The 14,700-nt window shown below is 34.7% G+C and overlaps 1 protein-coding gene across 6 annotated transcripts in view; it reads left to right on the top strand.

The window, feature by feature from the left end:
* LOC149536063 (protein IWS1 homolog 1-like) overlaps positions 1–14,241 on the top strand; it is a 193,872-nt gene extending 179,631 nt beyond the window's left edge. For 5 of the 6 annotated variants that reach the window (XM_089806692.1, XM_089806694.1, XM_089806693.1 and 2 more), the window contains 2 exons: positions 168–230; positions 13,601–14,241. In XM_089806692.1, coding sequence (XP_089662818.1) covers positions 168–230; positions 13,601–13,651 — 114 coding nt within the window. In that variant the 3' untranslated portion in view covers positions 13,652–14,241. The remainder of the gene's footprint in view (positions 1–167; positions 231–13,600) is intronic. The other variant, XM_089806695.1, reaches the window with a different exon arrangement.
* Positions 14,242–14,700: the final 459 nt, after the last annotated feature.

The following is a 14,700-nucleotide window of genomic DNA, read 5'->3' as shown; positions in this document are numbered from 1 at the left end:
ATATTTCATCTTGTCATTACATCTCAATGTGAATGATAAATTACTAAATTAGTCCATCTTTTCTTACACCATGGCAATTTTATTGTCTAATAATATAAGACTTTATATTTGCTATTGCTTTTGTATTACAATTGACTTCATTGACGCGTTCTCACTTTTTGATGCAGTTACCTATAGATGATGAACAGTATGATAGAAAGGAACAACTTAAGAAAAGTGGACTGGGAAAGGTATACCATTTTATCATCTCAAAGTCCTGTATCAATGCTAAATTGTGGAATATGGATTGTGTTTGACATTCTATGTTACAGGTTATCATGTTCTTGTCAAATAGTCCTTTGTCTCTCAAATACCATGATGTCAAGATCCATTTCAAACCTGTACAAGTGGTATGTCCCATAAATTAATCTAGATGAACAACCATATTCAAATGGCCATGACAGTCTATTTAGACCGTGTTTAAATACATTTTGATGCTCATCTTCCATACAATCAGCGCTTTCAATGCTGCAGTTAGTTTATGGTGTCATGACAACTATATTTAAACACTTCATGCAGGTACAAACCTTCAAAACATCAATAATTGAAAGATCAATGAAACCAGCCGTCAAAACCAAGAAAAATGGAAAGTTTGGCCCACTTGGGCATCAATTTGCTCACAAAGAACTAAATCGGTTGACCTCAGATCAACTCCATATTTAAGAGCATCCAATGCCTTACCAAATCCCTAAAGATCATAAATTTTGAATGGTTACAAAGTATGGTATCATTAAACCCTTCTACATTCCCCTGTTACTGAGGGTTTACAAATAGTTTTAGAAAAATACATTCAATCTCTCCTTACAGTCCATGGTTGTTTCCCAAACCTGGTTTGAAATGAATTTAAATCATTGTGCTACAAATTCAAATACATTTTAGAACCCATTCAATCCATGTACCAATTGAAAAAATATCGTAAAAATAATTAAATTGTGCTGCTACAAGAAAAAATCCAGAACTTCAATAAAAAAAATCAATATTACTCATTGATTCTTTAATAAAAGCATATGTTTAATGGATTGCACAAAATTACTCTGTTTTCACTAATCATGCAATCATTCCATGAAAAAAAAATTACATTCAATTTTTTTACACAACTCTGAACTGTCAACCAAAATCCTACAGAATAGGTGACAATTAGAGGTTCTATGGATCCAACTTCACAAGCCTTCCATCTAACTTAACCACCATGCCTAAATCAACCAAATGAGAACTTAAATACACTATTTTTAACTTGATAGTTACAACTACCTCTACGACTGAACTCCTTCATTTGAACAATATTTAATGTATTTTTTTTATGACAACATTATCTAACAACTTGACAAATTTGGGATTTTGAACTCCTACTTGCTAGTACATTGCATGAGCACTTACAAAAACTCAAAATGGATTTAGCTACATCAATCTTATCCTTCCATGGTTTTTTTGATGTATCTTGACCAACTAACCCTCGTGACTCTATTAGGACCATGATGCACTAATTGAACAATTTGAAATAAATGACTTGCATAGTTTTTCACAAGGGCTTATTATGCCTTGAACAACATCACAATAAATTTAAATATAAAAACAGATCAAATATCAATGAGATTGAACACTTTTTCCTCCTACTACGCCTTGTTGTTAAGTCCTCCTTCAACATGCAAACCTCAATTATGAACTGGTCCAAATTGATAACATTGTCTCTGTGACAATGATTGCATACATAGTATGACACTCACAACTATGAACATGTATTTAATGCAAGCACGGGTAAGTTTTTATTTATTTGATATTTTAAGGACACGAAAATTCCTATGGATTCAATGAAAATGCATGCAACATGGATCATAAAGCTGAGAACATCTTCTAGCTTCGAAGTCATCAGTAATAAGATATGACTGTGTCCCATGTTAAAAACCTACCTTTTGGGCATATCACACCTATGAGAATAAGTGCATCCCTAGGGCATATGAGACTTGAGAACAAGAAACATTATTTTTCTGTTTTCACTTGCACACAGTGTACACATTTTGTACCCAATAGTTTTTGGCCCGAAGAGCCTATTTGAATAAAACCAAGGCTCATGAATTCACCAAGTCCATATTAACACAACTTCTTAACAGAGATCTATATGCCCAATTAAGATTGAACAATATCATTGTTATGATGAGTATTGATCCCCTTGGCACTATGACTACTTAGATTATGATAATTGCTTTGTGTTTTATTATTGCATTTGGAGAGTGATAGTTACTTCCGAGTGTTTGCCAGAGTTTATCAGCAAGGGAAACTAAAGACACAAAAGGCACACCAGAAGAATTAATCTTGGATGCAGTGTTTGATCAGCAGGAGATGAAGAAGAATCAGAAAATCTAATATTGCCTGCTCTGCAATGTTGTGGAGCAGAGAATACAATTCATCCCACTTTTGTAAAAGAGGATATCATTGTTCCAGATGCTAAAACAGAGGATGTGGTTAATCCTGACTTGGAAACAAAAGATGCAGTTGGTCCTAATTCTGAAACCTAGGATGCAGTTGATCCTAGTTATGATACAGAGGATGCAACTAATCTTAGTTCTGAAATAGAATGTTGTTAATCTTGATTCTAAAACTGAGGATGAATCAGAGCATAATGAAGTTAAAAATGCAAAAGAGTTCCTTTCATTTCCTTGCCTATTGATTTCTAACACAGGGTTAGCCAAACATGAGAGTTCATTTCAAGAGGAGCTACCCCAGTTTCCATCATGAAGAACTCAAAGTTTTAGAACAGACAAGATCACAAAACACTATCAAACTCCACAAAATTGTAACCCGTTTCACAAATAGCGCAAGAAGAGAAAAGGAGAATATGTTTCAAAGGGAATATACTTCAATATCATTATTTGCAACCAGGAATTCTAGCAGAGATGGCTTGAGAAAAGCCTTAGCAAACATTCAATCTTAGCAACCTGTTGAAAGATGGCTCTATCTAAGAACTCGTAAGCCACATTTCAATGGTCATTCTCAGATGAGACGATGCAGTCCCACTGTTTTATAGTCTCCCCACATTGGGTTCGTCCAATGTAGTCTCTTTTGTTCAGTCATACTTTTGTTCGATTACTCCCATTTTTTTTTGCTTTCAATTCATTTGAGCAACTGCCAATAACAAATTCAGCATGTAATATTACAATTCTAAGGCAACATACATTTTAAAAATAATTTTAAAACAAAATTTACCCTGCTTGGTCAGGAAAATTGTTTTTTTTTAAATCTAGAAATCAGTGACATATCTAGAAATCAATGACAAATTTAGTGAAATAATGCATGACAAGAAGGCAGACATGAATCAAAGGAATAATCTAGGTAAATCATATAGGGATGTGACAAATTTTACTAAAAGAACATATGAACCAATGGGACTTGCAGTGGCAATTGCATTGAATAAGGTACCAAAAGGTTAAAGCCCAGAAATTTCTGAAGTTGTTACAGGCATCAGACTACTGACAACCATAGCAAACACCAATTAGTAGCGAGTCTGCATACAGGGCACCTGGCAGACCTGATAACACAATTAAACGCCCACCACTCATTACAAGAAATGATATCACAATGAATATGAGCCTTGGACAACCTTTTGAGTGCAGAAACATTTCAGAAAAAAACCCAGCTCAAAAATGGCCCATAAAATTCCACATACTCCACAAATAAACTCATGTGCTGATCCAAAAATAACTTGGTATATTCAAAATAGGGTATGATCATCTCTATCATTGAAGTGATGAAGTTGACAATGCAGCATATCCTTGCCAAGATGGAAACTATTTTTGTTTACCCAAAAGCAAATTGAAGTAAGTAATAATTTTTGAACAAGGCAGTTTCATAAAGAATTTGTAGTAAAGTTCATTAAACACCTGGAACTGACTGCATGTATACTATGTCATATTTCTCCTCTACTTCTTACTGTTCAGTTGCCAACAAGATTATTCAAGCCACATTGCATCAGCTTATTGTAAAAGATGCATTTGGGGAAGCATAACACTCATACGCTTATTTCTTGATCTTATTGCCAAAAGGCCTCCACTAGCTTTCCTTCAGGAATCTGACAAAAGATATCACCATATTTATAGAAGAGATTATTTTGAACATATAGTCTTAGATTATTTTCCCTTCACAGCCTTACATGGACACAATTTTTATTGGAAGTCTCTAGTGCATAAGCTGGAGGATCCAGTTAGTTGATTAACAAATATCTTTTTTGGGACCAGTCAATAAAACTTGAAAGGTATAAGGTAGAGGAGGCAATAAATGAGTGATGTGCAATGATTGCGACAGTGTTTTTTGTTGGATACAATTGTTAATTGTGTATTGTCTTTGATGTTACACAAATGTCATATCAGCCATCAGACAGATCTACCGAGCTCAGATGGTTAACAAAGCAATTTATAGTGACTACCGAGCATTCCTGAACATTACACAATAAGTTAGCTTTTACCGAACTCACTCGGTAAGCGAAGGAAAGTTAGCTTTTACCGAGCTCACTCGGTAAGCGAAGGAAAGTTAGCTTTTACCGAGCTCACTTGGTAAGCGAAGAAAAATTAGCTTTTACCGAGCTCACTCGGTAAACAAAGGAAGGTCAGTATTTACCGAGTTAACTTGGTCTCCGAAGGAAGTTGCCAGGTTTGTAGTGTTTACCAAGCTCCATTTGGTTAACATTGGGGAAACCATTCTGAGCAGTGGTCACCGAGCTGGGTCGGGCAAGTGAAGAATTTTATTGTTCTAAAGAATTAAGTTTAATTGTTTTATGCAGCCGACTGATTTATGTTTTTCAGTTGATTGAGCCGACTTGACAATATGTAAGGTATATATGAAAGGTCAAGTTGTGAATTCAAAAAATATAGAAGTGTGTGGATGCATAAAAGTGCGAATGTATGAATAAGAAAATATATGAGCGAATGTTGAGGAAGAATTTGACATCCCTATGAAGCTGCAAAGTTGCATTCGATCAGTGAGGATTTAGTGAAGCAGAACAGAGATCTGTATTCAACAAAGATAAGTTGCATATATTTCAAATCACTTCATTGTTGCTTTCTAATCATTGTAACAGTGATTCAAAATCTCTTAACAGAGTTGGTTTGACAGCCATTTTGTAAATCCTCTAACAAGGTGACAATTCAGTTGAATTGTTTTAAAGACCTCTGACAAGGCCACTTCTAACAAGGTCACACCTAACAGTGTGTTTTGTAACCTTTAACAGGGTTGGCTCCTAACAAGGTTCACTTCAGAAGAGTGAAAATTGGTAACTAGTTACTTGGTGGTTTTGCCCAAATTGGGTTTTCACGTTAAATCTGGTGTCTCTTGTGTTCATGTTATTTCTTTATGCATGCATGTTATCACTTTAAATGCTAAATAAGTTATCAGAACATCTATCAAGTTTCAGATTTATTTGTGAGATTGTCAGTAGTTATATTTTAAGACATCTAAGGATCTGTGGATTTATTTTTGTAGTAACTGATTCACCCCTCCCCTCTCAGTTACTCCATCTCTATTTCCAACAATTGGTATCAGAGCTTTTGATGCTTGCAAGATAAGATTTCAAGGATCTAAGCCAAAGATCAGGATGTCTTACAAAAGGGAAATCCCAAGACTTAACAGAAATAACTTCTCAGCATGGCAAGGACTGATGAGACTTCACCTAGCATCCATTGGTGATACAGGACTGAAGTACCTTGATGAAAAATATGCAGAACCAGCTGGTACACTATCTGTCAATGATATTGCTGAAAAGAAGACTCACAACATTATGATGATAGATATAGCATCTGCTCTGAGTTATGAAGAATTTGATGATATCAAGGACTGCAAATCTGCCTTTGAAATGTGGGAAAAGCTGAAAGAGATCTATGGAGGAGATGATAATGTTAGAAGAGCCAAAGCAGAAAGTTTGAGAGGACAATTTGATCAAATGAGGATGAGAGAGGATGAAAACATTGCAAAATATGTTGAAAGAGTTAAAGCATGTGTCAGTGCAATCAAAGCTTCTGGAGGAGATATCAGTGAAGAGACAGTTATAAGTAAAGTTCTCAGAACTCTACTTCCCATTTATGCAATCAGAGTTTCTACAATTCAGGAAAGAAGATGTGAAGCAAATCATAAGATAAATCTAGAGGCTATAGTTGGAAGATTGACTGCATTTGAACTGGACAACTTTGATAACTATATTCCAGCTTCCAAGAACATTGAATCAGCATTTGAAGCCAAACTTTCACTCAAGGAGAAAGGCAAAAAGAAATCTCAGTCAGAAAGTGAAGATGAATCAAACCAAAATTCAGACAATGATTTTGAAGTAATTGAAGCCCTTCTAGCAAGGAAATATTCTAGAGGCAAAGGAAAATACAAAGGTAAAGTACCCCTAATCTATTTTTCATGTGAAGAAGTTGGTCATATTGCTGCTAGATGTTCAAACAAGCAGAATAAAGATGAAAAGAAAGATCAAAAATGGAATGGCAAGAAAGATTTCAAATCATTCAAGGACAAAGGTAAGAAAACATGTTTTATGGCTAAAGATTCTAATGATTCTAATGATGAAGAAGAGGATGAGATTGTCTATATTGCTGTGAAAGATGAATCTGATAATGATGAAGAAATGGCACTCATTTCTCATATGAGCAAAAATGATACATGGATCATAGATAGTGGTTGTTCTCATCTCATGACTTGCGACAAAACTAAGTTTGAATACTTTGAAGACTATGATGGTGACAGTGTAAGATTTGGTAACAATAAACCTTGTTGTATAAAAGGAAGAGGAAGAATCCCTCTAACCAAAGAACTTATATGTGATAATGCCTATTGGGTAGAAGGACTAAAGCATAATCTAAGTGTAGCACAGCTATTCAATAATGGAATCAAAGTAGAATTCATGCATGGTAAAACAAGACTGCTGGATGGGAAAGGAAAGCTGATTGGATCAGGTACTCAAACTAAAGGTAACTTGTTCTATCTTGAACTAGGTGAATGTTCATGTTTCATTGCTCAAGTTGAAGAAAGTTGGTTATGGCATAAAAGGTTGTGTCATGTAAATTTTGATAATCTGGTAAAGATAAGCAAATTCAGAAAAGTAAAAGGCATTCCCAACATAAAGAAACTTGAGGTCGGTCTATGCAAAAATTGTCAAATTGGAAAGATGGGAAAGACTAGTTTTAAAAGTAAAAACTATCAGTCTGAAGACATATTAGAAATTGTGCATACTGATTTATGTGGACCCATTGGAATTGAAAGCTATACTGGAGAAAAGTTCTTCATTCTTTTTGTTGATGATTACTCAAGAATGATGACAGTCATGTATCTAAGAAATAAATCAGAAGCATTTGAAAAGTTCAAATGGTATTTGGCCAGAGTAGAAAAGGAAACAGAGAAAAGATTAAAATGCTTGAGGTCAGATAGAGGTGGAGAATTCATTTCACATGAATTCAATAACTTTTGCATTGAAAGAGGAATCAAAAGACAGGTATCAGCCCCTGGAACACCCCAGCAAAATGGAATAGCTGAAAGAAGAAACAGATCCATCATGGATTGTGCAAGAACATTAATGATTGAAAAGAGCATTGCTATCAAATATTGGAAGGAAGCAATCAGCACTGCAGTCTATACCTTGAATTGAGTACAGCTGAAGAAAGACTCATTCAAAACCCCCTATGAGTTATGGTATGGCTATAAACCTAATGTAAGTTATCTTAAAGTATTTGGAAGTAAATGTTACATTTTGAAAGAATCTAGAAAAGACAAATTTGATGTAAAAGGTGATGAAAGTATATTCTTTGGATACTCATGCACAAGTAAGGCATATAGATGTTTGAACTTGTCTACTCACAAAGTCATAGAAAGTGCACATGTGAAAGTTGATGAGTTTGCAGAAAGGACTGAAGAAGAAAGCAAAAAGGAACCAGAAGATTATGAAAAGTTTGTCTCCAGTGAACCTGATACAGTACCAGTTACATCAGAGAACTGTAACCGAGTTATAGGAAGTTCAAACCGAGCCACAACAAACCAAGTTAAATTCAGTATCTACTGAGCAAGTATTTACCGAACAAACATCTACCGAGCAAATATCTACCGAGCCGGAACAGACAGAGCCTGAAGTTGAAATGCAAAAAGATAATAATGAAATCCATTTAAAAGGCAAGGAACCTGTATTAGCTAAGTATGTCAGGAGACATCATTCAACAGATTAGATCATTGGAGATAAATCTGAAGGAACCATGACAAGAAATAAGCTGAAAGGTACTTGTTTACTTGCTGATTTTGAACCTAGGAATATCAAAGATGCATTGGAAAATGATAGCTGGATTGAAGCTATGAATGAAGAAATAAAGCAAATAGAGAAAAACAAGACATTGACTCTTGTACCCAGACCTAAAGACAAAAATGTGATTGGAATTAAGTGGGTATTCAGAAACAAGTTGGATGAAGATGGTAAGGTATCAAGAAACAAAGCTAGACTAGTATGCAAAGGATATGCTCAAGAAGAAGGAATAGACTATGGAGAAACTTTTGCTCCTGTTGCATGATTGGAAGGAGTCAGAACCTTACTAGCATATGCTACTCACAAGGAATTCAAAGTTTATCAGATGGATGTCAAATCAACATTCCTCAATGGTATACTGGATGAAGAGGTTTACATTGAACAACTTGAAGGTTTTGTTAATCTAGATAAGAAGAACATGGTCTGCAAATTACACAAGGCATTGTACAGTCTGAAACAAGCCTCTAGAGCATGGTATGAAAGATTGCATAAATATCTTATTTAGATTGGTTTTCAAAGAACTAATGATAATAGTAGCTTGTATATTAAAGAAGGACCAGATAATAAGATTGTCTTGGCAGAAATATTTGTAGATGATACTGTTTTCACAGGGAATGATGATCTGTGCAAAGAATTCTCAGAACAAATGAACAAGGAATTTGAAATGTCTATGTTTGGTGAGATCAAATTCTTTGTTGGTCTTCAAATTCAACAGAATAAAAATGGTATCTACATTACTCAATCAAAGTACATTAAGGAGATATTGAAAAAATTTGGAATGGAAGATTGTAAACCAGTTGGGACTCCTATGTGTACTGGATTAAAACTTACCAGGGAAGATGAATCAAAAGAAGTAGATCAAACATTGTATAGATCTATGATTGGAAAGTTGCAGTATGTAGTTCATACTAGACCAGATATTGCCTTTGCAGTTGGTATTGTAGCAAGATTTTCAGCAAAACCAAGAGAAAACCACTTGATGGCAATCAAAAGAATAATGAGATATTTGAAAGGAACTGAAGAGTATGGTTTATGGTATAAGTTTGGAGGAAATTTGGATTTGAAAGTATTTACTGATGCTGATTGGGCAGGAAACCTTGATGACAAAAAAAGTACAAGTGGAGGTGCATTCTTTCTTGGAAAAAGGTTGGTTTCTTGGACAAGCAAAAAACAAAATTGTACATCTCAATCAACAACAGAGGCAGAGTATATTGCTGCAGCAGTAAACTATTCTAACATTGTTTGGTTTAAACAGTTGTTGGAAGCCATGAAGATGGAAATCAAAGAACCAGTTGTTATGTTCTGTGATAATACAAGTGCAATCAACATATCTAAGAATCTAGTGATGCATTCCAAAACCAAGCATATTGCAATAAAATATCATTTTGTCAGAGAATTGGTGCAAGATAAGGAGATTAGATTGGAATATATTCATACAAAGGATCAAATTGCTGACATATTCACAAAACCATTACCTAAGGATGCATTCTTGTATCTAAGAGGTAAGTTAGGGGTCACTCCCCTATCTGAAGTTCACTAAAATAAAGTTTTAGTGATGCATCAACTCATACCAGATTGAAGATCTATCAGTTGATGCAACATAATCAGGAAACATTGCATATGAATCAGTACTAAAGGTACACAGAAATTCATTTGAGTTTGAGTTGTCTTTGGCATGTGTTGTCAAAGAGGGAGAGTTTATTATTGTCCTATCTCTCTGAAATTTGTTCAAAAGAGTTTTCTATGCAATTTCTTCACAGAAGGAGATTACTGTAAGAGGGAGAGTTTTCTATCTTAGAGGGAGAATTGTTATATTGACATGTTGTGTTGCCATATAAGTGAAAGACTTGATTTCAAATTTCATTTCTGCTATGACATGTTGTGTTGCCATCAATGCCAAAGAGGGAGATTGTTGGATACAATTGTTAATTGTGTATTGTCTTTGATGTTACACAAATGTCATATCAGCCATCAGACAGAGTTTACCGAGCTCAGATGTTTAGCAAAGCAATTTATAGTGACTACCGAGCATTCCTAAACATTACACAATAAGTTAGCTTTTACCGAACTCACTCGATAAGCAAAGGAAAGTTAGCTTTTACCGAGCTCACTCGGTAAGCGAAGGAAAGTTAGCTTTTACCGAGCTCACTCGGTAAGCGAAGGAAAGTTAGCTTTTATTGAGCTCACTCGGTAAACAAAGGAAGGTCAGTATTTACCGAGTTAACTCGGTCTCCGAAGGAAGTTGCAAGGTTTGCAGTGTTTACCAAGCTCCATTTGGTTAACACTGGGGAAACCATTTTGAGCAATGGTCACCGAGCTGGGTCGGGCAAGTGAAGAATTTTATTGTTCTAAAGAATTAAGTTTAATTGTTTTATGCAGCCGACTGATTTATGTTTTTCAGTTGATTGAGCCGACTTGACAATATGCAAGGTATATATGAAAGGTCAAGTTGTGAATTCAAAACATATAGAAGTGTGTGGATGCATAAAAGTGCGAATGTATCAATAAGCAAATATATGAGCGAATGTTGAGGAAGAATTTGACATCCCTATGAAGCTGCAAAGTTGCATTCGATCAGTGAGGATTTAGTGAAGCAGAACAGAGATCTGTATTCAACAAAGATAAGTTGCATATATTTCAGATCACTTCATTGTTTCTTTCTAATCATTGTAACAGTGATTCAAAATCTCTTTACAGAGTTGGTTTGACAGCCATTTTGTAAATCCTCTAACAAGGTGACAATTTAGTTGAATTGTTTTAAAGACCTCTGACAAGGCCACTTCTAATAAGGTGATCAAATCCTCTAACAAGGTCACACCTAACAGTGTGTTTTGTAACCTTTAACAGGGTTGGCTCCTAACAGGGCTCACTTCAGAAGAATGCAAATTGGTAACTAGTTACTTGGTGGTTTTTCCCAAATTGGGTTTCCACGTTAAATCTGGTGTCTCTTGTGTTCATGTTATTTCTTTATGCATGCATGTTATCACTTTAAATGCTAAATAAGTTATCAGAACATCTATCAAGTTTCAGATTTATTTGTGAGATTGTCAGCAGTTATATTTTAAGACATCTAAGGATCTGTGGATTTATTCTTGTAGTAACTGATTCACCCCTCCCCTCTCAGTTACTCCATCTCTATTTCCAACAGTTTTTAACTAAAGAACTATTTTGTGTGTAAATTAAAGATAATGTGATTCTAAAAACTAGTATAAATAAAAAGAAGTATCTACATGTAATAAAAATAGCTAGGCAAGAGCCTATAACACAACGATAAATTGTGAGCCTCTTGGGAGGTCTTGGGTTCACGTCTAGTCCAAATTAACAAATATTAATAATTAATATCAATAAAAAATAATAATGATTATTTTCGGCTTTGTCCCATTACCTATAAAAAAAAAGCTAACCATGTGATGAAATATTGGTGAAAGTATAGGTTAATCTGATTTTCTTTTTACTTGAAACCTCCCCCTGTTGATACCTTAAAAGCAGCCTGAAACAAAGAAGCTTTCTTTGGGAAAAAAATTAGTCTGATGGTGTGCCTATAAATGGGCATAACAAGCCTGGAAACATAAAGTTCCCACCTAGTGGGTTTTCTTTTTGAGGAAACGCAATTGGACAGGACAGCAAATTTAATGGTCAATATTCATTGTTGAAGGGCAGACTTAAAGAAGCAGCTCCAAAAGGCCTAATGTTCTTATCTTGTGGGGGTGCTTGTCTTTTGTCTTGTGGGTCCCATAGGCTGCTTGGGCCTCACGAACATTATTAAAATGATTCATTCTTTCATTCATTAAATAGGCATCAGAAATCAGGCACTCGAATTTTCATATTTTAAATTTCATTTTCGCTTTCCCTTGGGACCTAGAATCAATAAAAGAAAGCAACTATTACAATGGCCAAGTACTGTCATTTAGATGACTGCAAAAAAATGTTGATATTTGAGAAGGGATATGACATTATTTTTGAGGATAGACAATGTATAGTCTAAAGTTCTAGTGCTACAATTTATGTCTGGCAAACACTGACCTACAATCTCTTTTATTGCAAGCATGACATGAATAAGCAAGAACAGATGTGGTATTCCTTTAGTTCAAGTGCAATATTTTGTTCAACAAAGTACAAACCCTCAACATACACGAGCAGCTGTCAGGCAAACTGTATGCATGAGCAAGCCATAAATGTTAAAATTTTGATAGTACAATCACATTGTGGTCGGGTTTTAACCTAGTGCTGGGCAAGGAATGCCGATTTCCCTCTAAGGGGACTTATTTGAAAAACTTGTGGTCGAGTACTCATTTGTCTTTTGAATTTGTATGTACTCGTAGAGTTTTTTATATGCTACTAATTAGTTTTTCCAAATTTTATGTTTAGGATATAGCTTCTATCTTACTACTTTTTAAGAGAATATTCTTGGTGACCTATGCAAGAGAAGCAATGCTACAAAAACATTAAATACAGTTTGTGATTGTGTATAGGCATATCACTATAAGAAACTGCTGAATGGCATTACAAGCCAATGGGTATAATTATAAACCATTGGCTATAAAATCACCTATAGGGGTCCAATTTTTTTATGTATGACCCCTCGTATTTTGTTACTAGGGTGCAGCCCAAGGTCTCATTTGGGAAGTAAAACATGCAAAGTATGCAATGCATACTCAACAAAGTTTACTCTTATTTTATTTACAATTACTAACTTGATTCAGAGGCAAGAGTAAGGATGGCAATTGCTTTTTGTCCCGTCCTCCCATATCTTATGCTACCTTTTCTTGCCAACTGATCGTAATTAGAAAGCTAAGTCCATGTTTCCTCCATTTTTATCTTTTACTATTAGCTAAGAGGTATATCATATTGAATGCATTTATTAGATTTAATCTTTTATGGAATCTTTTTAATCTTCAATTTAAGTTCCGTTATTAGTATGTAATATTTTCCTTTGTGAAAATCTTATATTATTGTAGGTTGCATCTTATGTGAATTGATGTATACTTGGGGTTTGTTTTTATTAATGTGATTTTTTTGTTTGTGCATGATTTAGATTCTTAGCAAAGTTTCAAGAGGGTTTGATAATCTCCAGTTAGACAGCTCAGTCCAGTATTTTATTATGAATTTTTATATAATGTGTTTACTTTTCATTTGTGTTTCAATTGCTCCTTTTAATATTCATGAATATAAAGTTGTCTTTTAACAGGAATGGCAGTTTACATTCAAAATCTCCAGATCAATGTGTTTACTTTTCATTTGTGATTCAATTGCTCCTTTTAATATTCATGAATATAATGTTGTGTCTTTTAACAGAAATGGCAGTTTTCATTCAAAATCTCCAGATCAAGGGTCATTGAGTACTAGTGGGACTTTATCTTTTGTGAAATCAGGCTCTTAGAAGATGAAGACAACCTCCCACGAGAGAGTACTTGACTGCTGCTCTCATGGATTTCAATCCCGATCAGTATGAAAGTTTGGCAACTGTTGCTGATGGGGCAAACAAACTTTTGATGCTGGTGGGTAATTGAAGGAGACCTTATTATAGATTTTTCAAATTGGTTGACTAATAATGTAATATTTTACTGAATTGTGTGAAATCCTAGTTTCTATTTTGAAACTGCACATGCTAAGATAAAGGGAAAGTGCAACAACTGTGTAAGTGTCACAGTCGTTGAACAGGTAAGAAGATCTGATTGTTCAGGAAGTTGAGGTTGTTGATGTTTTGAACTCTGTAATGATTTAGCTGAGACAAAAAGCCTGCAGCAAATCTCAATCCCAAATGCAACCGGAAAAGGAGTGTATAGGGTGGGGAGGTGGACAGTGGCATTGATATTCATGCAAAGTATGCACAAACTATAAACAGGCAGACAAACAAGCTACCCAAAGTTGTGGCTATAAAATATGGCTTTATTGACTAATTCTAAAGTTATATAAAATCTTTCCTAATGCTTAAACTTGTACTCGACAGACACACAAGCTTTTAGTGATCTTGAGAAGACCTTTGACATACATTCTTTTTGTTGGTCTTATACCAGAGTGCAATAGGAAAAAAGGAGAATCTTTCAGCAACACTAAATGAAAGAGTTGCAGAGCATGAAGGATCTTATTGGGGATGAAACAATATTAATTAACTATTAATTGCTGGATTTGACTTATTTTTTAGTATGCCAGTATTCAATTTTTTTGGGATTTAGATTCATTTTGGGTAGGTCAGTATAAAATAATATAAAAATTCAACTATGTACATGTTTTAGCCTAGAAGCAAGAATTCAACTATAGACATACTCTAGACTAGAAACAAGAATTAATATAAAAATTCTTAGTCATACTCAAGTTGTAGGTCACTTGTTTGTTGGCTCAAGGGAACACTGATAGGATGAGACACATTCAATCACAAATTATGGGTAACAAGT

The sequence above is a fragment of the Cupressus sempervirens genome, chromosome 10 (assembly GCF_028749045.1).
Source record: "Cupressus sempervirens isolate cs-2001-9-10 chromosome 10, ASM2874904v1, whole genome shotgun sequence".
Lineage (NCBI taxonomy): Eukaryota > Viridiplantae > Streptophyta > Pinopsida > Cupressales > Cupressaceae > Cupressus > Cupressus sempervirens.
The sequence above is the reverse complement of the archived record's forward strand: the minus strand, read 5'-3'. Positions and strand labels throughout refer to the sequence as shown.